Source organism: Ovis canadensis, chromosome 11, assembly GCF_042477335.2.
Source record: "Ovis canadensis isolate MfBH-ARS-UI-01 breed Bighorn chromosome 11, ARS-UI_OviCan_v2, whole genome shotgun sequence".
NCBI lineage: Eukaryota > Metazoa > Chordata > Mammalia > Artiodactyla > Bovidae > Ovis > Ovis canadensis.
The window spans coordinates 44,786,554-44,809,308 of record NC_091255.1 but is presented as its reverse complement, the minus strand read 5'-3'; the positions used below and the strand labels follow the sequence as shown (position 1 = coordinate 44,809,308).

The following is a 22,755-nucleotide window of genomic DNA, read 5'->3' as shown; positions in this document are numbered from 1 at the left end:
ATCCCCCATGTACCACGGGGGCAGGCAGGGGGACTTCAGCCCCAGGCTGGCTTTCTTTCTCATTTCGCTGCTCTTGGCTCTTACGGTGGAAAAATCGAAGCACTCCCCTTGGTACAGCTGAGGCGGAGAGGGTGAGCCTGGCTGAGAGGCTGTCCTGGCAGGGGAGGCGAGGAGCAGGCGGGGCCTGGCTGGGGACAAACTGCCCCCCTTCTCACCCCCTCTGCGTCAACGTGGCTCTCCAGGCCCAGGGCTACTCCTGAGTCTGAGGCGGAGGGGGCTGGGGCCTGGAAGGAGGCAAGCACTGGGCTCGGGCTCAGCCTCAGGCCCATAGCGCCCTCTCTCCCAGGGCTGTTCACAGAACCGTCTCCAAGGGGTAATTTCAAGCCCTCCTGGAGTCCTGAGGGAACCACTGCGATGCTGCGGCAGGAGGGGTTTGAGGACAGGCTTTCTCCCCACGCAGGGCTTTATTCTAAGGGAGCTCTTTGCTCAGAGCATTTCCTGAACACCTGAGACGTGGGCGGCCTTCCTGTCCATTATATGTGTCATCTTCATGACCACCCCAAGGCCAGCATTAGCCATCCCCATGTTACAGGTGAGGAACCTGAGGCTCCAAGAAGTCCAGTCACAGAGCCTTGAAGTGGCCAAGGCAGGATTGAACCCAGGTGTCTGGCTCATTGAATGATGCTCTTTCCTCAACACTGGGAAAGCTGACGAGCCTTCCTCTCCAGGGTTTGGAGCCCCCACGCAGCTCCCTGGTGGGCTGCCCAGTCAGGGGAAGAGCTTTGCTGGCATCACCGACACGCTGTGGGCCATGCCCCCATCTCAGCACAGCCCATGGTCTCTCCTTCCGTCCCCAGCACCTTGTTCAGCTGTAAGATGCCTGGGATCTCCCCATATCCACCTTCTCATAGAGCTAGCGCTGCTCCCACTCCGTTTTTCCAGCCGCCCCAGTCCCTGGCCCCGGCCCCCTCTCTCCAGCCTGATGGAAAGAGGAGTCCAGAGAGGAGCCCAACCACTTTCCCTCTGGAATCTGCTGCCTCGGCTCTTGGATGGAGAAACCATCTGGAGTGCATTACGGGCGGTGGAGAAAGCTGAGAGCAGGACAGTGTGAGTTGGCCCCAGCGGCGGCTCCTGTCTGCAGGAAGAGGGGGCTCAGGGCTCTTTAGGGGACGGGCCAGCAGCTGCCCCCACTTCCTGAGTCCCTGGAAGGGCAGATAAGAGACGTGCAGGAGAGGGTGGCCTGGCAAGGCAGGGCCCAGCCCTCTAGACACCTCTTTAGAGCCCAGTTTTAAACCAGTAATCTTATTTACCTCCCATTTCACAGATGAGACCAAGGTCCAGAGAGGGACAGTGACTTCCCCAAGGTCACACAGCAAGTCATGAGGGGAAAGATTGGAACTGGATCCCTTCCGTGTATATGCACACACCAATGGACATCAGAGGTCCCCAGAGTCAAGGTGGAGGACAAAAGCAGGAGGGCAGCCTAGAGGCTGGATGATCTTTCTCTTCCTCAGCTTCCAATGAGTGACGCGAAGGAGCAAAGGCCAATGAGAACAGGAAGGAATGTCCTTCATCCTTCGGGGGTCTTCATCCCTGCCTCTCCTCCCACTCTTGCCACACACGCCACCCTTTCCTTGTGCCTGATGTTTGAGGCTGGCCTGGTCCTGGGCTCTGAGCTTCCAGGCCCTTCTTCTGGGTCCCAGGAGCCCCCTCCCCCGAGCAGGGCCCCAGCTCCAGACGTGGCAGGGCGAGCAGGAGTGAGGCTTCTCCACCCCCTCCCAAGTGCTGTGCTGGCGGCCCCGAAATAAAAATCAAATGTGGGCTTGGCAGAGACAGCGGGGCGGGAGAAGCAGCAGCCGACAGCGCTGGGCCTTCATTCTTTCCACTGTAACTTCACATCCTAACCTCTGGCATGTTAATTATTCTCCTTCCCGCTTGCTCTCCCTGGGCCAGAGGGTGAGCTCACCCTGTCCCCTAGCCTGGGAGGGGGCGGCCACTGCCTGGACCCCCAACCCCCAGGCTGCTCCCAGGAAGCTGGGTGGGGCCAGGCTGGCTGCTCCCTCCTGCTTCTACAGTCCCTGAGGAGGCGGCCAGCCTGGCATCTAGGGTTCCATGCGTGAATCATTAAGTCTTCACACCCGCTGCTCCATTTAATGGTGGCCACTGTCTTAAGCTGAGGCATTGCCGGCTCACCACACGTGTATGCCGAGCAGGACCAAGACCCAGGCTGGTGGCTGCCAGTCCTGCGCTCTTTCTAAACCTAGGAAGAGGGCAAGAAGAGCTCAGGCTGAATGTCCAATGTTTCCCCAATGGTAAGTGATTTAAAGCATTATTTTGATATTAAAACAAACAAGGACATAGTATGGGGTAAGAAGTCAAATGTCTGAATTTTCAAGGTAGAAACAGGTTCTCAAAGATCTCCACTTGAGGCTCTCTGCAGACCCCAGGCAGCAGCATCTTCCCCCGGGTCTGGCCATGAACTGGGTGAGATAATGGTCATATCTATTAGCGACCAGTTTGTTTGGCCACGGAAAATGCTGGTGGGTGCCAGCAGGGAGGCTTGGTCCACCCTGGAGGGCAGATGCCTTCTCCCACCCCCAGAATCTCTGCTGATTCTCTGTGTCTCTCAGGAGACCAACTTTCACAAGGCAATCAGCACAGGTGAGGGGCAGCCTCCTATCTGACCCCAGAGCCAGCATCCCAACAACCTTAACCAAGGCCTCCTGCTCCATCCCCATGTCCCAGAACCTCTCCCCGCTCATGGCTTCAGAGGCCAGCCCAGTATCTGGTGCAGGGTGGTGGGGGGCAGTGGGCAACCTGTGTTTCCTTCCTTCTCGCCCTGTAAGTCTCCCCTGAATGAATGTTCCACCTATGGAACTATGCAGGTACAAGGCGTTGTGGGCAGTTATGGTCTCCACTCTAGCGGAGCTTCTAGAAGTAAAGCGAAGTGTTATTCAATGTGATGAGTTCTGAGATGCGGGAAATAAGGCTCTGGAAGCCCCTGGAAGGAGACTTCTGACCCAAGACCTGTGAGAAGAATATCAGGGAAGACTTCCCAGAGTCAGTGATAACCAGGAGGGAAGGAAAGTTGCAACCAGGAGTTGCAAGCAGAGGAACAGCTCCTGCAAAGCGACCGGTAAGTAGTAGGAACAAGCCAAGTGCAGAACCCACAGGACTGTAGACACTGCAGTCACAGGTCATGGACGGGGAGCTGCCAGAGTGCTGAGGGTGAAGGGAATGTAGGAGGACATGACCAGACTTTCTAGACAAGTATTGAGGACTGGTTGGAAAGTGGTCAGAGTGGAGGTGGGGTGGCCACTAGAAGGCTGCCACAGAGGTCCAGGGGGGAGGTGACAGTCAGCAGACCCCAGCTAATGGCAGTGGCATGGAAAGAGATGGCCAGGTTGACAGAGATGTGAGCTACCGGCAGAAGGATAAGAGCTGGTTCATGCCGGTGGACTGTGAAATACCTGTAGGGAACCAAGGGGGATGGCGTCTAGGGAGCTAGACCTGCGGAGGGCCCCTGGAGAAAATGTGTGAGAAGAGGCCAGGCCCAGACCCGAGGGGAGACACAGAAGGCAGAGCCTACGAAGGAGCTGGAGAAAGAGCAACCAGAGGCAGGAGGGAGACCAGGAGAATCAGGGGCTGCCCAAGCCCCCGAGGGGCTTCCTGAAGGACACATGGCTAAAAACTTCAGTGGTCACAGAGGCGAGACCTGAGAAGGGACGTGTGGCTTAGGAACCAAGAGGCTTCTGCCTCTCTGACCACCAGCCTCCCCCAGCCTCAGCGCCCCCTCAACCCTTCCCCATGTGCCTTCCTTCATCTCACTCTTTCTCTCTGACCAGAAGGCACCTGAACATCCTTCTAAGGGAAACTTCACGACAGCCTCAGCCCACTCAGGTTTTGGTTGCCCTTCCTGGCTCCTGAAATGACACCCTACCCCCAAGAACAACAACCATCACATATACTTCTCACCAGAGAATTACCCAGAGCTCTTAGAAGCTGGGGCAGAGAGGAGCACACACCTCCCTCTGGCCCCTGGGGCAGCTCACTGCCTTTTCCAATTGAGCTCACAGGAAAGCTCCAGATAAGCCTGGCCCTCAGGTCTAAAGCAGGAAGAAGCAATGACCCTGGCCAACACATGCAGTGACGGGAGAGGTACAGAGAACAACCTGTGTTAGATCCAGCAGAGATATCCAGGCAGACTTCATGTAGGAGGTGACTCTGGCCAGGACCTTGAAAGACTAGCAGGATTTGGTCAAGTGAAAATGGGAGCCAGAAGGATTGCAGCAGGAAGGAATGTGGTGAGAAAGGGCATGAAGGTAGAAAGGGGGGCTCAACATTTGGGTGGCAGCCAATAGATCAGGTGGCTGGTGGCCCCAGACAGTAGGGCAGAGTGGGCAGGAGGCTACAAGGTGAACAGCCTGGAATACCAAGGGAGAAGGCCTCACACTTTGTCCGCTGCTGCCTCTTGACCCAGGGCTTTCTATTCAGGCACTGTTTTCCTGTTCTTTCACTCATTCACTTGAGAAATACTTACTGAGCTCTTATTCTGCTAGGCAAATGTTGAAGATACTTTGAGGGACTAGATAAAGTACCTGCCATCACAGAGTTTAAGTTTCAAGAAGAAACACAAAATATAAACTCGTAAACAAATAAAGGCTAAAAATTAAGATCGTGATAGAGGTTGTGAAGAAAACAATGGCTGGTCACTCTTGGAAAGAAGAGCCTGTGTCCTGCCTGCCCTGAGACCCAGGGTTCCTGAGGGCAGAGCTGCATCTCCTCCATCAGGCTGGGAGCTCCGGGGAGGACAGAGAATGGGATATTTGAGAGGAAGAGCTGATGTGGCTCAGACACCTCCCAGCAAGGAACTGCTGCTCCTCCCCCAGCCCAAGGACCCTCCAACAGCGTCCCTGCCCTGCCAACGTCACTTCCCTCAACCCTTAGCTGCTTCTAGTGCCTGATGGTGGGAGGAGCGCTGGGACCCATGACCTGAAGCCCCAGGCCTTGGAGAAGACGGCAAACAACCGTCGGCTGCTGGACAAGGCGGGTACAGAAGTGACTTCGGGGGGCCTCTGTGTGACAGAGGGACCCAGGGACAGAGGACAGTGGGCTTCTCAGAAAGGACCCTCTTCCCTGCCAGGCCCAGAGGGAGGGCTTCCCTCTCTTCCTCCCCATCCAACCCTCACTCCTTAAATTAACCTCAGCCCCACCCGGAGCTGGAGAGAATGCCCCAAAATAAATCCTAAATTACATGCTGCTTGGGGGCAACCACAGCTCTCCTTCCTCCCTCTCCAGCAAGCAGATCTGCCCTACCCAGTGCTGGGGGGCCTCCCCCTAAAACGGGCTATTCATACAGCTCCTCGCTTTGCTCTCTGGCCTTCTTATCCTTGGGCAAGGCCCAAGCAGGTTACACAGCTCTCCCAGGAGGTAGAAACAGGTGGAGAGGCTGTGGGATTCTTCAACCCTGATGGGGCCATGAAAACATAATTTGTAGTCCAAATCAGGGTGCTCTGGGGCGCTGCTAAGAATTATATGCAAGCAGTGGCATAGATCTAGACTGTCCTGGACCCCAGGCTCCAGCCTCCGAGCGCTGCCTTCCCAGGGAGAGAGGGAGCGAGTGATTGACAGAGAGAGAGACTGACGGGGAGACTGAGAGATAGAGAGACAGACAGACAGACAGACACGGCCAGCATTGCCCTCACTCCCTGACTGCCTGGGGAGCAGTCACATACACATCACCTGACAGGCAAGAGTGGCTCAGTGGCTCAGACACAGAGGCGGGTCTCAGGAAGAGCCTGGGCCAAAAAAGGAGGAGCTGGACACGGCTCTTGGGAGACCACGGGCTGAGGACAAGAACTCCCCTGAGCAAAGCCACCGTCCACTCTGGGAACTGGCTCTAGACACTGGGGCCGGCTCCCCTCAAGGAGTAGAGAGGGGAGGGAGGAAAAAGGCAGGAGAGAAGAGAGAGATGCGCACAGGGCCGGAGAAAGGCACAGGAAGGGAGGGAGCCTCATCTCTGCCCGGAGGGTGTCCAGGCCCCTGTCTGGACCCTTGCCCACCCCTGGTTCCTCAGCCCCTCTCCTCTGCTTCCAAGGTGGGGGTGAAGGGCCTGCAGCCTGCCTCAGAAGAGGGACTTTCCTTCTGCTCCTCCATGCTGCCTCCATGTCCCCTCTCCTCTGCCCCCTGGAGCCTGCTCCCCTCCTGCAGAGACCCAGCCCCCTCAGGGGGCATCATCGGGGCTGAGGCTCCTCCTCCCCCTCAATTGCCAGGAGAGATGGCAGAGAAGTAAGTGATCCCTTCTCACTTGGTCTGTGCCCAGAGAAGCTGGGAGACAGGAGCTGAGAAGAAAGGGGCTAGGGGAGGCGGGAGGAAGTGGAGATGCTGCGAAGTCAGGAAAAGAGCTGGCTTCGGCTGGGATCCCCAGAGGAGGGGGCACGATGACCCAGGGGTTGGGCGGAGTGGTTCTGCCATGGAGGGCCACGTTCACATCCAAGTCCACATCTCACACGGGCGACGTAGTACAAAGGACTCACCCTCTCTGGGCTTCACTCAGGGATTGTAAAGAGGGAGCAGGACAACGTGAGATGAGCTGACTGAGTCCCAGTCACCTCTGAGGGGATATTTGCGTCCACAAGGGAAGTAGATGCCAAGAACTGTGCTGAAGACCTGGTGGAGCAGAGGGCTTGGGCGTGTGTGGGTGTGCGTGCGTGTGTGTGTGTGCGTGCGCGCGCGCGCGCGTGTGTGTGTGTGTGTGTGTGTGTGTGTGTTGGGAAGTAACGCATAATTACGCCACTGCTGCCTGAGAGGTGCCAGAGGTGTCCAGGCACACCCGGCCAGGGTTCCAACAGCCCTCCTAGAGGTGGCAACTCGTCCCCCTATTAAACTTGATTATCTGTCTGTGTACCAGGTCCCTCTGACCCCACCTGCCCAGAAAACACTGTTTATGAGGCCTGGAGCCTCAGACCTGTCATTTAGCTGGAGGAGGAAACTTAAGCCACAGTGAGGGAAGCAGTGCCCAGCCTGCGGCCGGCACCAGCCCAGACACTTAGTGCCCTGTTTACCCTGGCATGCGTGACTGGCACAGGTGGGGCTCTCCAGGGAGCACCCAGAGGCCTGGCCAGCAGACGCTCCTGGAGGCCAGATAGGAGGCCAGGACGGCAGCTCAGCAGAGCTGGGGGGAGCGGTGCATGGAGCAGCTTCCAGCCTGAACCGCACACCTGGTCCTCGCACTGCAGCCCGCAGGGTGCTGGCCACCCTCTCCCATCACCAGTTCAGCTGCCTCTCAGCTACCCCGCAAGAGCAGACCATGTAGGCCAGGCTCAGCGGGAGAAACGGAGGCTCTGAGACTTCTGAAAACTCCCCAAAAGGCCCCCATGAAGTGGGGAGGCTGGAGGAGGTGAAGGAAGCCCCAGAACTCTGGAGCCCTGGCCGAACGTGCCTGGACACCTGTTGACTCCCCAGGTCTGGGGGACCCACCCTCAGCACTGAAAGGCATACGTGGCTTCAGTTAAATGTGCGCCATCTCCCCTCCACCCCACCAGTCACTACACAGATGCTGTCTGTACATTCTTTCCCTATCACACAGACCACGGAGACCATATCCCGACAGTCCACCGTGCCCACCACACACATAACCTTCTACAACCCAGCTCATAACACAGCTTATGAGTCACACACAAGACATTCACCACAAGATACCAGTTCCCCGCGTGTCCCCCTGAATGTATGTCCCACACATACACACATGCACACATACACACATGCACACATGCACACACACACACACACACACATGAATCCTCTGCACCCATACCCTCCTTTCAGCTCCACATTCCCACCAAGGGAACCTGAGAGATTCTAACGCTTCAGTCCTGAGCTTCTCCTTGCCCGCATCTCTATCCCCTTCCCCTCCCCTGCATGCTTCCCTCCAGGCTTACTGCCCCCACGTTCAGGTTCTCTCCCTCCAGGCCATGGGTGACCTCCTATCTGGGCCCCTTGCTTTGAGGCCTCCCCTCCCCTCTCCCTATCTGCACACAGTGGGAAATGAGGGCTGCAAACTTGGGCAGCTCCTGGCCGCTACCACTTCACTGGCCCTCAGGCTTCAGGGAGCTGGGGGTTCCAGAGGCAGGGGAGCAGCAGCTGGCAGTTGCTCAGGTGGGGGGGCCCTCACTTCCCTCTGCGCGACACCCCCTCAGTGGACCGCCCACCCCTTCCCATTCCAGGCTGAGTCATCCTTACATCTGGGGCCGCAGCACATCTGGAAAAGCTGCAGCCTGTGCAGGCAGCGCCACGTGGACGCCCCTCCCTTGTACTGTAACTCACGCCCACCCCTCCTAGCAGCTGGGTTCCGGCCTCTCAACCCCACCTGCACCAGGCGCCTGGTCACCTAGCAGGCAGGTAGACACCCCAGTGCCAGCCTCTGAGACAGGGCATCCAATGACCTCAGGGCCTCTCCCCACTAGCAGTAACCACGGCAACTCCGTGCCCACCCCCAAGTGAGCAGGGCAGCACCGGGTTTGGGGTAAGCCAGGCCTGGGCTGGGGGAGGCAGGCCCTGAGCTGGGCGCTGAGCAGGCAGTGGTTTGGCCCAGCAGGCAGAGGGAGTTTATCCTGGCACCCCGCCCTGAAGCCAAACATCCTTCACTAACCTCGCAGACACATCAAAGCTGGCCAGGAAGGGGCCCTTCAGTAGAGGAAACCTGCAGTGCTGGCAGGCTGACAGCCTGGCCCCAGGCACAGGACCACCCTGTCCCACTCGGCAGCCCAGGCTGAGGCTGGGCACAGCCGTCCTGGAGGGGTGGGCAGGAGACACTTCTACCCCATCCCTCTCCCCTACCAACCTTCTCCCTGCCCTACAGCTGCAAAGAGGGTGGCTATGTGTCCAGGTGAGTGTGGCACAGCTGGCACCAGGACCCGGCCTTGGCACCTAGAACAGGTTCCCTCCCAGACTCGCCGCCTCCCATCCTCTAGGCAGGAGAGGCTGCCGGAGGAGCTTGCTTTGTGCCTCAGCCTGGAAGAGGAATGTGCGTTAGATTGTAGGGGCACCAACTTCACCCCTTACCCCAGGCTGGCTTATTCAGATGAATAGATGAAGGAGGATGAAGAGGGCAGGGGTTCCAGGGCTAGAAAGCAGAACAAAGCTTCAGAAAATAGCAGCTGAAGCAGAGTTGGAAGAGGAGAACTGGGCTGCAAGCCACTGGCCTCTCTCTGGGGACAGCAGGGGCTGAGGAGGAAGAGGGGCTGTGAGGCGCTAACAAGGGAGGGAGGAGGTGCTAACAGGGCCACTGGGGTGAGGGGATCCTGGAGGCAGCCCCCTAAAGGCTGGCCTGGTGATAAGGAAGCCGGGGGTGCTGAGAGGGGGCTGCCGCATCCGTACGAGAGGCTGGGTGGTGTGCACTCACGCATGTACACGCATGCAGACACACACTGCATGCGCCCACCCACGCGTGCGTGCACACAACTCCAGCCAAGTCTGTCCTCGGCTAGGGGCCAGATGATGTGGCCGCTTAAAGGAGCTATGATCTGCGGAAGAATGTGATCTCTGCCCACCTCGCTTCCCCGCCCCTCTGCTAACTCCCAGGTCCCTAACTGGTGATCAGTTTCAGGGGTGTCCCAAGCTGTGTCTTCTCTGCATTTTATTCTCAGTCCCCAGACCCTTTAGAAGCTGTTGCCTCAAAATGCCCAACTCACAGAGGGGCTACTCTTTCTAATGGCCACCTGGAACCCCCCACTTGTTTGGGATTGGGAAGTTCTTCTGAAGTCTAACCACAATCCCTTGTAACATTTGGATGTGAGCAGAGGTAGCAACAAGCAGGGTGCAAAAGAACCCTCTCTTAAGGGGCCAAGAGCAGAGCTACAAAGTGGGGGCCCTAGGAGTTTCTCAACCCCTTTCTTCTCTCTGACTACAGGGTCTTATCTCTAAGAGACAGCATCAAGGGTGGGGATGGGAGAAGAGGAGCTGCTGGGAGGAGGGGCAGGATTGGGGAGAAGGAGCCCCAGAAGCAGGGAACCAGGGCTGGAGGGCTCTGAAGACCCTTAACCTAAGTTAAGTTCTTCCCATCTGAGTCTTAGTGGCCACGCTCCCTCTGCCACCCAAGACAGCCAAAGCGCAGTAGCTTAGCCTTCTTTCCTCTGACCTTCCCACCACCCACCTCTTGGAGGTGTTTCCCGTCCCACCGCTGGCTGTGCCCCAGAAACCTACACTTTGGAAGGATAAAGGCTGCCAAATGCAGTTTTTGTCTCTGCTAAGACTCTGGGAAGGTGAGCATTAGTTGAGCTCCTCCAACCTGCTCGTTAGGATAATAAGCTCCCTGCACCGATAATCGTCAGGTGGCACTCCCCTCTCCATCCTCCTGGCGCGCAGGTTGGTGGCTCAGCCCAGGGTCAATTAAAGACATTATCTTCCCACAGCCAGACCCGTCACCCTGAGAATGAGTGATGGGCCAGTGGGCTTTAGTTTTCAAAGAAATGCTGGGAAGGAGACTCAGACCCTGATCTCATTGCCAAGAATTCCTATTGGCAACCCAGCAAGCATCCTGTATGTCCTGGAAGGTGGACAGGGAGCCAAGCATTCCTTGCGGCGCGCCCCGTAGGAATTGCTCAATCCCTGGGGAGCCAGCTCATTTACACAAGGTGAAGGGGTGTGTGTATACTTGGGGAGGGGGCAGAAAGCAGAAGAGGTGGATTCCCCAAACCACACAGTCTGTGGAGATGGGAAACCTGGTCAGTCTGGAATAACCTCTGCAACCAAGAGCCCCCCATTAAGGACTCTGGTAATTCATTCCCTATCCCCTTGGAGAAATCTGGCCCCTGACCCTAGGAGGCCCCCAACCAGCTTCAACTCAGTGACAACAGAGCCATTGTTTACTTGGAACAAAGCACCATGGGAAACGAAAGCTGAATCAGAACTGGGCTGGCCCTCGGAGCCTGGTGGGAACATTAGGACATGTACACACATCTTCAAGGGAGAATGGCCAAGTGCGTCAGAAAGGCCCAGAGAAAGGCTCGGGGAGGGGTAAGCAGGAAGGGGATCACTACTTCATTGCAGGAAGATCCAAGTCCAGGAAGGCTTTCTGGAGGAGGTGGTATTTGATCTGAGCCTTGAAGGATGGATGAGAATTTGTTAGGTTTCAGGGAGGCATGGGGCAGGTGTACTAGGTGCAGAGGAAAGGAGAGAAGCAGAAAGGGTTGGGCATGTGGGTGGAAGGCATGTGGGCAGGACAGGGAGAGTGACACGCCACGAGGACAGATGGGGCTAATTATGAAGGACCCAAGGTCTCCTGGAGGTAGGACTTTATTTAGGCAGAAGTGGGAGCCTCTAGAAGTTAGGGAATGAGAGAGTGACATACCCCACCAGGGGCAAGGAGGAGGTCAGGCTGGAGGCCTTGAGGACATCCCTGATGGCCTCGGGGAGCCACAGTGGACGGGGGCAGTCAGGGATGAGCACAGTCCCCATGAGGGTGAGGGGAGCCCAGGCAATGCTCAGTGGGCAGCTGGGGGAGCAGAAATGGGAAACAAACCAGAAAGAGGGAATTCTCAGATTCCTGGACCCAGTACCACTGCCACACCCCTATGGCCCTCCAGGAGCCAGGAGCCGTCAACACCAGGCCTCCCTCTGATGTTGGCCCTGGGGTGGGGCCCAAAGCACTTAATGGACGGCAGAGGGGGCTAGTGAGTAGGGAGCAGTGGGAAGTGGAGCTAGACTTCGGTGGCTGGCCAGTCTAGAAGGGCTTAGAACAATTCTGAGGGAAACAATACCCTTAATCTCTTAGCACCTCATTCTGTCTCCATATGAAACGGAGACAAAAAGCTCTGGACCCCTTTACCAGGAAAGAAATATTTCTTGATTATTATTATTTTTGTGTTTTTTAAATTGAAGTATAGTTAATTTACAGGGCTTCCCTGGTGGCTCAGACAGCAAAGAATCTGCCTGTAGTGCAGGAGACCCAGGTTAGATCCCTGCATCAGGAAGATCCCCTGAAGAAGTAATGGCTACCCACTCACTCCAGGATTCTTGCCTGGAGAATTCCATGGACGGAGAAGCCTGGCAGGCTACATATAGTCCACGGGGTCACAAACAGTCTGACACGACTGAGCAACTCACATACTTACTGACTGATAGCTAATTTACAATGTTATGTTAGTTCCAAGTGTACAGCAAAGTGACTTATATATATTCTTTTTCAGATTCTTTTCCATCACAGGTTATTTCAAGATATTGAGTATAGTTCCTTGGGCTATACAATAGGTTTTTGTTTGCCTAGTTTATACACAGTAGCATGTATCCCAGACTCCTGTTTATCTCTCTCCCCTGCCCCCAACCTGTACTATCCTTTTGGTAACCATAAAGTTGTTTTCTGTGAGTCTATTTCTGTTTTGTAAATAAGTTCACTTGTATCATTTTTTTAGAGCTCACATATAATTTATCCTTCTCTGTCTGATTCAGTGTGATAATCTCTAGGTCCATCTATCATGCTGCAAATGACATTATTTCATTCTTTTTTTTATAGCTGATAATACCACCTCTTCCTTATCCATTCATCTATCGATAGACACTTAGATTACTTCCATGTCTTGGCTATTGTAGCATATTGTTATTAAGGAAAATTTTTTAAATATTTATTTTTATTTATTTGACTGCATAAGGTCTTAGTTGTGGCCCGTGGGATCTAGTTCCCAGACCAGGGATCGAACCCAGGCCCCCTGTATTGGGAGTGCAGATCCGTTAGCTGCTAGACCGCCAGGGAATTCCCTATCAAGGTAACGTTTATTTACCATTACTGTATGCCAGATACTGAGTGGCTGATTTTATCCTCACAGCGACCCTAGGTGACAAAGGAGGTACTGTTATCCGCCCCCACACCCCGTTCACAGATAAGAGTAGAAAGGCACAGAGAAGTTTGGTTTCTTGACTAAAGTCACACAGCACACGCTAAGTGGCACACTTATTAACACGTTAATACTGTCCCTACAGGCAGAGCTGGATTCAGTTCTGTTCAGTTCAGTTGCTCAGTTGTGTCCGACTCTTTGTGACTCCACGGACTGCAGCACACCAGACCTCCCTGTCCATCGCCAACTCCCGGAGTTCACTCAAACTCATTCCATCGAGTCGGTGATGCCATCCAACCATCTCATCCTCTGTTGTCCCCTTCTCCTCCCGCCTTCAATCTTTCCCAGCATCAGGGTCTTTTCCAATGAGTCAGTTGTTCGCATCAGGTGGCCAAAGTATTGGAGTTTCAGCTTCAGCATCAGTCCTTCCAATGAATATTCAGGACTGATCTCCTTTAGGATTCAGGACTGATCTCCTTTAGGATGGACTGGTTGGATCTCCTTGCAGTCCAAGGGACTCTCATCTCAAGAGTCTTCTCCAACACCACAGTTCAAAAGCATCAATTCTTTGGCGCTCAGCTTTCTTTATAGTTCAACTCTCACATCCATACATGACTACTGGAAAAACCATAGCTTTGACTAGATGGACCTTTGTTGGCAAAGTAACGTCCCTGCTTTTTAATATGCTGTCTAGGTTGGTCATAACTTTTCTTTGAAGAGCTGGGTTAGGGGAGAGCATTCTGGGTATTTCTGAAAGAAAGATCCCTGCCCAAGGCCATGTCATTTATGGGGATCAGTGTCCACCACAGTATGTGGGGAGGGAGGTGAGAGGAACAGAGCTCAGTCTGGCTCTTGCCTCTTACCCAGGGCCTGCCTGGGGCCTGGCTGAGCCAGGCTGCACAAGGCCTCCCACTGCAGCTCCCAGAGAGTTCCTCCAGCCTTAGCAGGGGCCCCCCAGGCCTGACGTGTGTGCCGCCCCTGAGGCGCCACTGGGTGCGGGGTCTTAAGACCTGCGCAGTTGGGTGCTGACTCAGCCCCAGCGTCCCCTGTGACTTGGCCTTTCTACCCCTCCGGTCTTCAGCTGCCTTCTCTGAGAAGAGAGCGGGTGGCCCAGCTGACCTCCGAGGCCCTTCAAGCTAGGCCCTTGTTGGGCGCACAATCAGCTCCTTCTTTAGCAAATGCGCCAGGGAGGCTCGAGCCAGTAGTAAGACACTGCAACTGTGCTGCTCTTGGGAAACCCCAGACGGAATCTGGCATGGGCTCCAGAAGGACGCACTGTCTGCGTGAGGCTTCTGGGCCTCCCTGCCCTCGTGTCCCTGTATGTCTGAGCACACGTGCACACACATATGCGCACTGCCCACCCACTGCCAGAGTGTTGGACAGAAGGGGTTGTCGTTGTCCACGACCCTCCTGCCTCTAGACAAGACCAGGCCCCTGTCTGCTCAGTCTGGGGCCCCACTGTGCTTCCACCCCCAAGCGACCTCACCCACCAGGAACGCTGGGGCCCTTGGAGCCGCGATGCATGCTGACAACAGGGCTTGGTGTTCTTGGCCTGAGCTGGGACCGCCCACCTCCAGGCTGCTCAGCCCATCCCCATCTGCCAGAAGGAGCATAGAAAGGAAGTCTGATGTCATGAAAAAACACTGGGGATCCAGAAGCAGATTCCAGAGGCCCTCTAGACCCTGCCCAGGAGCCTCACTTTCCCACTGGGGAGATGCGGGGCAGGGAGTAGAGTAGATATTCTCCTACAGTATACCAGGGATGTGGGTAAGGTTGCTGGATTTAAGAAATAAAAATACAGGACAGTCAGTTAAATTAGAATTTCAGATAACAACTAAATTTTATTTTATTTTATTTTGTAACAAATCCACACTTTTATTTATTTTCAAGAAGTTTAAATTCTCGAAGGGTACAGCATCACATGAATTCTGTGTCCAATGGCCTTAGCAGGAAGGTTGCTTTGGAATTTGGCATGAACCATGCCACTGTTTCCATGAGCTCGAGTGATCTTTCCCCAGATTACTCTGGTTTTGTTAGGTTTTCCACCAGGAGTTACTGTGTTGTTCTTTGCTTTGTACACATAAGCACATCTCTTGCCTAAATAGAATTCAGTTTCATCTCGAGCATATATACCTTCAGTTTTCAGGAGAGCCGTGTGTTCCCTTTGGTTCCGTAGACCCCGTTTATAGCCAGCAAAAATTGCCTTGGACCACAACCTTCCAGACATATTTGTCGTTTTAGAAGTCCGTTCCCAGCAGGCCTTCATAGGGTCCAAGATGGCTGAAAGAGCAACAACTAAATTTTAGTTTAAGTATGTCCCAAATATTGCATGGGACATATTTATTTATGCTAAAATGTTATTCAATGTTTATCTGGAATTCAAATGTAACTGGCATCCTGTATTTTTTTCTGGCAGTCCTACATCTGTGTCAGTGGACGCCAGAGGGAAGCAATGCCATCATCCTGCCCTCCTGCTTCTCCTCAGGGTGCCAACCTGCCTGGTCCCTTCACCTTTTCAGCCTCGTACATCTACCCCTGAAGCTCCTGCATGCCCTTCTTAGCATCCTCATTCCACTCCCTAGGATACCCTTCTCCCTAAGCTCACCCATCTTCCTCTACCCGAAAGGCTACACCTCTGTCAGGCTCCAGGCCTGGGCAGAGGGGCAGGAGGTTCCAGGCAGATACCTCAGGTCTTGGGTGTTGGAGGAACAGTGTCCTGGAAGCCCAAGTCAGCAACAACTCACTAAGGAAGCAGCGTGGGTGCTGGGGGGAGAAGGCTCCAGAACCCTCTGCACTAGGTCTCCTCCGGCAGAGGAATGGGCTAAGTCCATAGCCAACTACTGGGGGTTGGGGGGAGGAAAGACATGCTGCTCCACACCCCACTCCCCATTCCCTTCTCCAAGATCAGTCAACAGGAACTGCAAATAGAGAAGGCATTCTCTGGGGCCAGACCCCAATTCCACTTGGATCAGAGACTGGAAGATTCTGTCCTTAGGGGCCAACAGGTAATGAGAAGCAGAGACAGAGAAAGAGACCAAGGAGAGAGAGATACACCGAGAGAGATCAGGAGAGGCAGTGAGACACAAGACGCAGGAGCGAACCAGGGACAAGGGCGATGGAAACAGAAAAACAGACTCCTCCACGAAGACAGGCAGAGATTAACAAAGAGGAGAAACAGATGGGAAAGCAGGGAACATGTAGGAATGGAGAGAAACTGCATGGAGACAGAGACGGGGAGAAACGTGGCAAAGCAAGGAGGGGTTAAACAGAAGACAGAGATGACTGGACTGGGAGGGACGAGAAACAGAGATAAGGAGAGAGCATGGAGAGAAAGAGAAAGCCAAAGGAGGGTGGCTGTCCTTTCCTACTAGGTGGGGGCTAGTTTTCAGGGGCGAAGTCAGACTTGGGACACAGCAGGAACTTCTAAACACCTAAGAACTGACCCTCTCCAGGATCCCTCCCCGTTTCCCCAGGTCTAGAACAGCACCCCGACGACCATCTCCATTTCGCCCCTACCCCAAGTGTCCGGGCTCCATCTCTCCAACTCCCGCAAGGTTTCCTTACGTCTCATCTGTGTTTGGGCGTCTGGCTTTCCCCTGTGCTGATCGCCCACCGAGACGGTCTCCCACCCCACCCTCCAGCCTGGTCCCCCGGGGAGAGAGTTCGGGGGAGACCCAGCCCAGCTCCCCGCCCCGCTCCGCCTGGCTCCGGGGGGAAATCCCGCGTTGAGCGATGCTGCCACCTGCCGGCCGGATCCGGAAAGCACAACGCTCCTCAGGGCTGGGCGCGCCGGCGGATCGGAATCTAGCCCCTGCAGGCCGGGACCGAGGCCTCGGGGGATCTTTCTGGGAATCTGAGTGGGCCTGCTCGCCCGCGCCCCGGCTCGCCTGGCTCTGCGGACTCAGCTCTGCGGACTCAGGGACTAGTCTCAGAATCCTGGGGCCTCAATTTCCCCCGTAGTCAAATGGAGGAAATGTACCAACGCCTCCTTCCTGGATTTCCAGGACGGTGAGGGCGGGGCAAGACTGTACCAGTGCCCTACTCCCGGTTCTCCTTCCCCAGAAATCAAGCAGGCCGCCCCTCCCTCTCTTCTCGGCAAAACAAAACCAAACAAAAAGTGGCACCTCCCTCCGTTATAATCCCCTGACTCCACTACGAGGCCTTCGCTTCCGCTCTTCCTCTGCCCCTCAGAAGTCCATGTGGGAAGGGACTTCCAGTGGTCCAGCTCGCTCGGGCTGCACCCCTCTCCATCTCAAGCTTGGACCACTTAGAGGGTGGAGCAGTTAGGGGTTGGGAAAGGGTAGCTCAGCAGTCTTGAACTGACACCACTATATGTATATATTTAAAATCAGATAATCTTTTCTAACTCCCATTTCCCAATCCAAACTTCTTCCCCCTCCCCTTCCCCCTCCTTTTCCCAGGTTGGGCTCTGCCGGGTGCATCAGCTCCGCCTCCAGCCCGAGGTGGGGCCCTATAGGTGGAGAGTCGTGGGAGAGGTCGCGGCCCCGCCTCTCTCCTCCTGCCCCTACACGCGGAAGCTCAGTGGCCCCCAGGCAAAAATGTCTGACACCTGGGTCGCCAGCCTCTTGCTGCTTGGCCTGCTGGCCGGCCTCCAACAGGTGAGCGCTTGGGAGGTAAAACTGGAATTTTCAGACTCCTTGTGGGTCAGGGGCTTGCTTCTGACTTCCGATCACCACCTTCCATTGTCAGGATCTCCTCGTGACCACAGGCAGTTAGCAACTCCTTTCTCTTTTTCGCCGGGGAGGTAATAGGTAGAGGACGCGGAGGGAGGTCCTGAGAAGGTCTGGGTTCTTTCACCTAGTGGGGTACTGTGTCGTAGGACCTATTCCCGCACACCGCTGTCTGACATCTAGCGCCTCTCGGAGACTGGGGTCTTTGACCCCCAATTAGCCTTGACTTGCCCTTCTCGCTCCTTCCCGCAGCGTCAGAAAGCCGGGACCTGAGGTCTGGACTGAGATCTGGACGTCTCGCCAGCTTGTCTCCCCAGCTCCGTTCTTGCCAGTGCTGGGTGACCTTGGGGGAAGTCCTGGCCCTCTCTGGGACTGTGTTATCTGTGCTTGTGCTCTGGAGAAAAGGAGGCTCCCTCTTCCCTGTTTGGAGTGGGGGTAGGATTCTAGCGGGTGATAGGATTTGATCTGGCTGCCTGACCCAAGGCTGGGATGATCTCGAAATCCGTGATTTCCAAGGGTAAGGCAGGAGGTCAACACCCCCACATTTCCTCTCTCCCCGCAGCCTGGGGGAAGGGCAGTCTATCTGGTTCTGAGATGGGAGATTATCCTGGAAACTGACATGGCTCTGGAATATGGATTTTTGACCTCTGTGAGAGTCTGAGGGAAGGGCCAGGCCAGCTCCCCACAACGTTCACTGACTGTGCCGGCCGACTTCACCCCCAAAGCCCTGCTACTCCTCCACCGCCTGCAGTGGGTTTGTGCCAGCACTAGGCTGTGCATCCTTTTGTTGACTTCTCCCAACAATTCCATGGGGCAGGCTGTTAATGCCCTCGGTCCACATGTAAGTTAAGTGGAAGTTACCCAGAATCACCCCAATGTTTGATACCACCTCAGCCAAGATCACCCCCTGTTTAAGAAGTGGGTGAGGGGGAGATAATCTGGGAGAGGATCCCCTGCTCCTCCAAACAGGAGCTCAAGATTAATTCGTTAAATCTACTGGCTTTTTCTCAGTTGGGGGCCAGGAGAGAGGGAGGCACAGGGGCTGGGATGAAGGGAAGTGGGTATGCTGAGTGCCTGGACCCCTTGGGCTGTCCCCAACTCTGCAGTCACCTCACCCTCTCTGGGCCAACCTACAGGGGTTCATTCCTGCTCCTGACCCTACTGGCCAAGGCTTTCAAGAAGGAGGTGTGCACAGGGGACTGAGCACAGAAAAGGGGGGTCAGCCCAACCGTTATTGGCTGTTGTTGGTGTTCTAAGCTTTATTGTTGTCGTTAGCGAGAGAACTGTTATTTCAAGATATAAAGATATCGTGGTCTTGGGATTTCCCTGGTGGTCCAGTAGTTAAGACTTCCCACTTCCACTGCAGGGGGCACAGGTTCAATCCCTGGTCGGGGAACTAAGATCCCGATATGCTGCATGACCCTCCCCGGATCCCCAAAGAAAGAGATATGGTGGTGGTCTCATAAAAAAAGTTGGCTTCTTATTCTTGAGCTGTGGTTTTTTTATCCCCCTGGAGGCTGGGGTGGGGTGACAGGAACACTTTAGCTGTGTTCCTCTGCCTGCTTCCCTTCCTCCCCCGACTGCCTGGGAGCAACCAGGATGAAATGAAACCAGGTTGTCAATGAATGTTCTTTCATTCTGCCAAAATCCTGAGTATTGGTTTTCAACAGACAAAAATCCCTTCCCTGGTGGAGTTTTCTACTGAGGAGACAAACAGCAAGATAGAGTAAAATACGTAGTATGTTAGATGTTGACAGGAGCTATGCAGAGAAAGTAAGCACAGTTAGGAGAGAAGTGCTTTGTGAGAGTAGATGTAATTTTAAGTAAGATGCAGAGAAGGTGCTGGAGCCAGCCTCTCAGATTCCTGGGGAGAGAGCACTCCAAGCAGGGCTTATACACATATTTTTATGTTAATCAGGTGAAATTCTATAATGATAGCCTCCACATGGCCAGAACTAGTGCAGAAGAGAGAGGGAGGGGGGAGCTGTTTCTGGAGAGGAGGGTCCAGCACTTCTCAGAGCCAGGAAAGCCCAGTCTGGGTTTGAAGGATGACTGGAAGTTCAGTGGGCCCTGAAGGCTCAGGGACAAGGGTCTGCCCCTGTAGCTGGGGAACTCCCAGTGGGTGGTGGGTTGGTCATGGTGTCTGGGACCCAGGGAGCCACTGAGGGGAGCTTCCTGCAAGGTTTCTGGTGATCGGATTTGTGGGATAGGCACTTGCCAAGGTGTTGGGAGGGACTTCGGTGGGGGGCTGTGATGGTGGTGGGTTGGAAGGGTGGGTTAGTGGTGTGAGCTTACAGACCTAGGGGTGAGCGAATGTGGTAGGAGGTGTGACGAGAAGAGGAAGGAGAGCGGGGGCCGCCAGGCGGCAGCTAGGGCTGCACCTGTTGACCCAGGGGACATGTGGAGTGAGTTGGAAAGCAGGCTTGAGGGAAAATGCTGATCCTCGGGGCTGTGAGGTACCTGGGTGGCATCTGGGTGGAAACCCTGGCCTGCCGTTTATGACCCAAACCTTGCTTTTTCTCTTCCACAGGCTGCAGCTACATGTGGTCTCTTCTTGTAAGTCTGGGGTTTGGGCTGTAACTTCCATTGTTGGGAGGAGACACCCCAAATCCTGCCCTGCCTGCCTTCATCATCCTCACCCACTCCCCTTCTAGCCAGAAACCATCCCCCCCGACCCAGAGAAGGGGAGTCCACTCTTCTACCCCCTTGCTCCTTCCACCAGCCAACACATGGGCAGTTTCACACTTGGGGGTCACTCCCCACAATGAGGAGGGGCTGAGGGGGGCGATCTCTGGGCAGCAAAGTGTTTCTACCGAGTCAGCCCTGGACGTTTCAGGAACACTGAGTCCCTCTTGCCTCCTGTTCTGTGGGCCCCATCATCTCGCCATTCACTTTTAGAGTTTGCTCCTGGACCCTCCCCGCTGTCCCTTTCCCCCTGCATCTCTTTAGAGTGATGCTGTGACCACTACAACACTCAATCCCATGCCTGTCCAGTAAGGTCAGCAGGACATTCATTACAGCCATCTTATAGATGAGGAAAGTGAGGCCCAGTAAGGTCAGCAGGACATTCATTACAGCCATCTGATAGATGAGGAAAGTGAGGCCCAGTAAGGTCAGCAGGACATTCATTACAGCCATCTGATAGATGAGGAAAGTGAGGCCCAGTAAGGAATGCACCTTGGCAGGAGTGCACAAGGCCAGTATTGAGCTGAACCTGAAACCCAGGTCCCGATCCCAGCCCCAGGTTCCTCCCACTAAGCCCAGAGGGGCCTGTAACCCTGCTCTGCCAAAGGTGTGGCTTGTGCCCTGAGCACATGGTGGGTTTTAGGGAAGCTAGGATCCTTCTGCCCTCCTCCCCTGCCCCCGCCTTGATACCAAGAGCCTCTATCCCATCCCACTCCCAGCACCTGCCCTAATGGATGCTGTGGGAGCAGCTGCTGCCAAGAGTACCAGCCGGAGCGGTATGAATTCTTCTCTGGCCCCTTAAGGTGAGCCCTGGGCCAGTTGTTCTGGGCACAGTCCTCCAATGGGTCTGGCCCACACAGGACTGGACTGGACTTCCTGCTGTGAAGGGTGGGGCTGGGTCAAGGGAGGGAGGGTGGTATGGTGACTGGAGGCTTGGCCTGATGTTGGTGGTTCCTTACCCCAGGATTTTTGTCATCATCTTCCTGATTATTATACCCCTCCTGTGCATCTGCGGCGTGACTAAGCACTTGTATCTCAGCTGCAGAAAGTCAGAGCAGGAGGCCCCAACAGCGCTCCCGGAACAGCCCCCCATTGCTCCTGTAGAGAGGGTCACAGCACCCATTTCTGAGCCCCCGCCCCCCTACAGTGAGGTGGGTATCCATCACAACCCCTGCTCTGCCCCTCAGCTGTCTGTACCTCCCTTTTCTGAGTTTTAGAGCGACTGGGGCAGTGATGAGTGTCCTTACGCCGTGTCTCTGGGCCCTGGGGCGGGCTCTGCCACCAGTGTGGGGTCACTCCTCTCCCTGGTAAACCTGCCTCCACCAGCACACGGGTGGCGATGACCAGTGGCCTGCCCTAAGAAGTCACTGTGTCTCCTCCTTTCCCTGCAGATTATTCTGAAGCCTGTTCTGGGTCTGCCTCCCTTGGAGCCGCCCCCTCCCTACAGCTTCAGGCCTGAAGAATATGCAGGGGTGCGAAGAGGCATCGACAGCTCCACCTTCTGATCCACCTCCTGCCTGGAACCCTGTCATCAGCCGCCTCCCCAGTGCCTCCTGGGTCAAGCCAGAGACTCTCAGGAGCCCTGGAGCACCCTCGCCCATCCTGCCACACCTCTGCCAGTTTTTGGCTTTAATTTATTGCTTTTCTACCCTCGTTCCACGCCAGTTGCTTCTCTTGTCTTAAAGGCTGTTCTGGAGTGACGTGCCGCCCCTCACCTCACATTGTTAGTTAGAGGCTGCCAGGAGGAAAATGTGAACAGTTGGAGGTGCCCAGCAGTGGAATGGGCTACTCTGAGCAGTGGAGGAGGCTGCACCCTGGGGTGCCAGTGTGGCCTGGACAGCCAGCTCTGAGATGTTTGGGAGGACACCAGTGCACCCTGCGAGATGGGAGTGCTTCAGCTGTCTCCCATTCTACCTGAATAGAGAAGACCCCATTGTCCTCCCCCTACCCCCAACACGTTCTCACTAAATTTCAGTTGATTGTTGCTGAGAGTCTGCCTCTGACTGTGGGGGAGGTGAGCTCAGACATTGCTGGGGTACATGGTTGTGTGTGTGTGTGTGGAGGGGGCAGGGGGGACTGGAGGTCACTGTGCCTGAAAAATCCCACCATCGATGAGCCTGGAAGAACAGCACATCAGATGGTTACCCGGCAGGAGAGGATCTCGGCAGATGTTTTGACCTCTGGTTCCTTGAGGTCTTTGGGTGCCAAAGAGTCCGGACAGGGACTAGAGATGGGGAATGACCACCGTGTGCTTCCTCATCCCGTCCTCCTGCTTTCTCCTGGGACACTTAGAGCTCAGTTCTGACTGTGTCATTATGGGGGTGGCGATGGGGCGATGCAGAGGTGAGTAGGGGAGCTGGTCATCTGTGGGGCAGGGTCTTGGAGGCCTTGATCTGCTCTACCCTGGAATCTCGGGAGGGAGGAGAGGAGAGAGATCTGCCCTTCTCCTCCAGTCCCACGGGGTTCTGGGCACCACCACTCAGCCTCATCTGCGGGCTTAACCCCTCAGGAGAGGCGGTCACCACTGCAGCGTGGGAGACAGTCTTCAC

General features: G+C 55.2%; 2 protein-coding genes across 4 annotated transcripts; one reads left to right on the top strand and one right to left on the bottom strand.

Annotated features, from left to right (window-relative positions):
• The first annotated feature begins 1,867 nt into the window (after positions 1-1,867).
• On the top strand, positions 1,868-22,190 carry TMEM92 (transmembrane protein 92). Of its 2 annotated transcripts, XM_069603677.1 has the most exons (7): positions 1,868-2,312; positions 2,886-3,136; positions 17,252-17,449; positions 20,052-20,077; positions 20,926-21,009; positions 21,171-21,357; positions 21,598-22,190. In XM_069603677.1, exons 3-7 carry the CDS (start codon positions 17,390-17,392, stop codon positions 21,709-21,711), a joined length of 471 nt encoding a protein of 156 aa, XP_069459778.1. In that variant the 5' UTR covers positions 1,868-2,312; positions 2,886-3,136; positions 17,252-17,389; the 3' UTR covers positions 21,712-22,190. The 2 variants fall into 2 exon arrangements, with proteins under 2 accessions (XP_069459778.1, XP_069459777.1); XM_069603676.1 differs by lacking the exons at positions 1,868-2,312; positions 2,886-3,136 and having other exon boundaries at positions 16,996-17,449.
• Positions 14,646-16,555, bottom strand: LOC138447559 (large ribosomal subunit protein eL33-like). 2 transcript variants are annotated; one of them, XM_069603678.1, is made up of 2 exons: positions 16,347-16,555; positions 14,646-15,110 (listed from the first exon to the last, which is right to left on the bottom strand). In XM_069603678.1, the coding sequence occupies exons 1-2, from the start codon at positions 16,399-16,401 to the stop codon at positions 14,725-14,727; spliced, it is 441 nt and encodes a 146-aa protein (XP_069459779.1). In that variant the 5' UTR covers positions 16,402-16,555; the 3' UTR covers positions 14,646-14,724. The 2 variants fall into 2 exon arrangements, with proteins under 2 accessions (XP_069459779.1, XP_069459780.1); XM_069603679.1 differs by having other exon boundaries at positions 16,395-16,416.
• Positions 22,191-22,755: the final 565 nt, after the last annotated feature.

Coding starts and splice junctions, on each gene's coding strand:
- TMEM92 (XM_069603677.1), top strand. CDS start 17,390: ATGTCTGACACCTGGGTCGCCAGCCTCTTGCTGCTTGGCCTGCTGGCC. Junction 17,450..20,051: donor TGCTGGCCGGCCTCCAACAG/GTGAGCGCTTGG, acceptor TCTCTTCCACAG/GCTGCAGCTACATGTGGTCT. Junction 21,010..21,170: donor TTCTTCTCTGGCCCCTTAAG/GTGAGCCCTGGG, acceptor TCCTTACCCCAG/GATTTTTGTCATCATCTTCC.
- LOC138447559 (XM_069603678.1), bottom strand. CDS start 16,401: ATGAGACGTAAGGAAACCTTGCGGGAGTTGGAGAGATGGAGCCCGGAC. Junction 15,111..16,346: donor ATGGAGCCCGGACACTTGGG/GTAGGGGCGAAA, acceptor TTGCTCTTTCAG/CCATCTTGGACCCTATGAAG.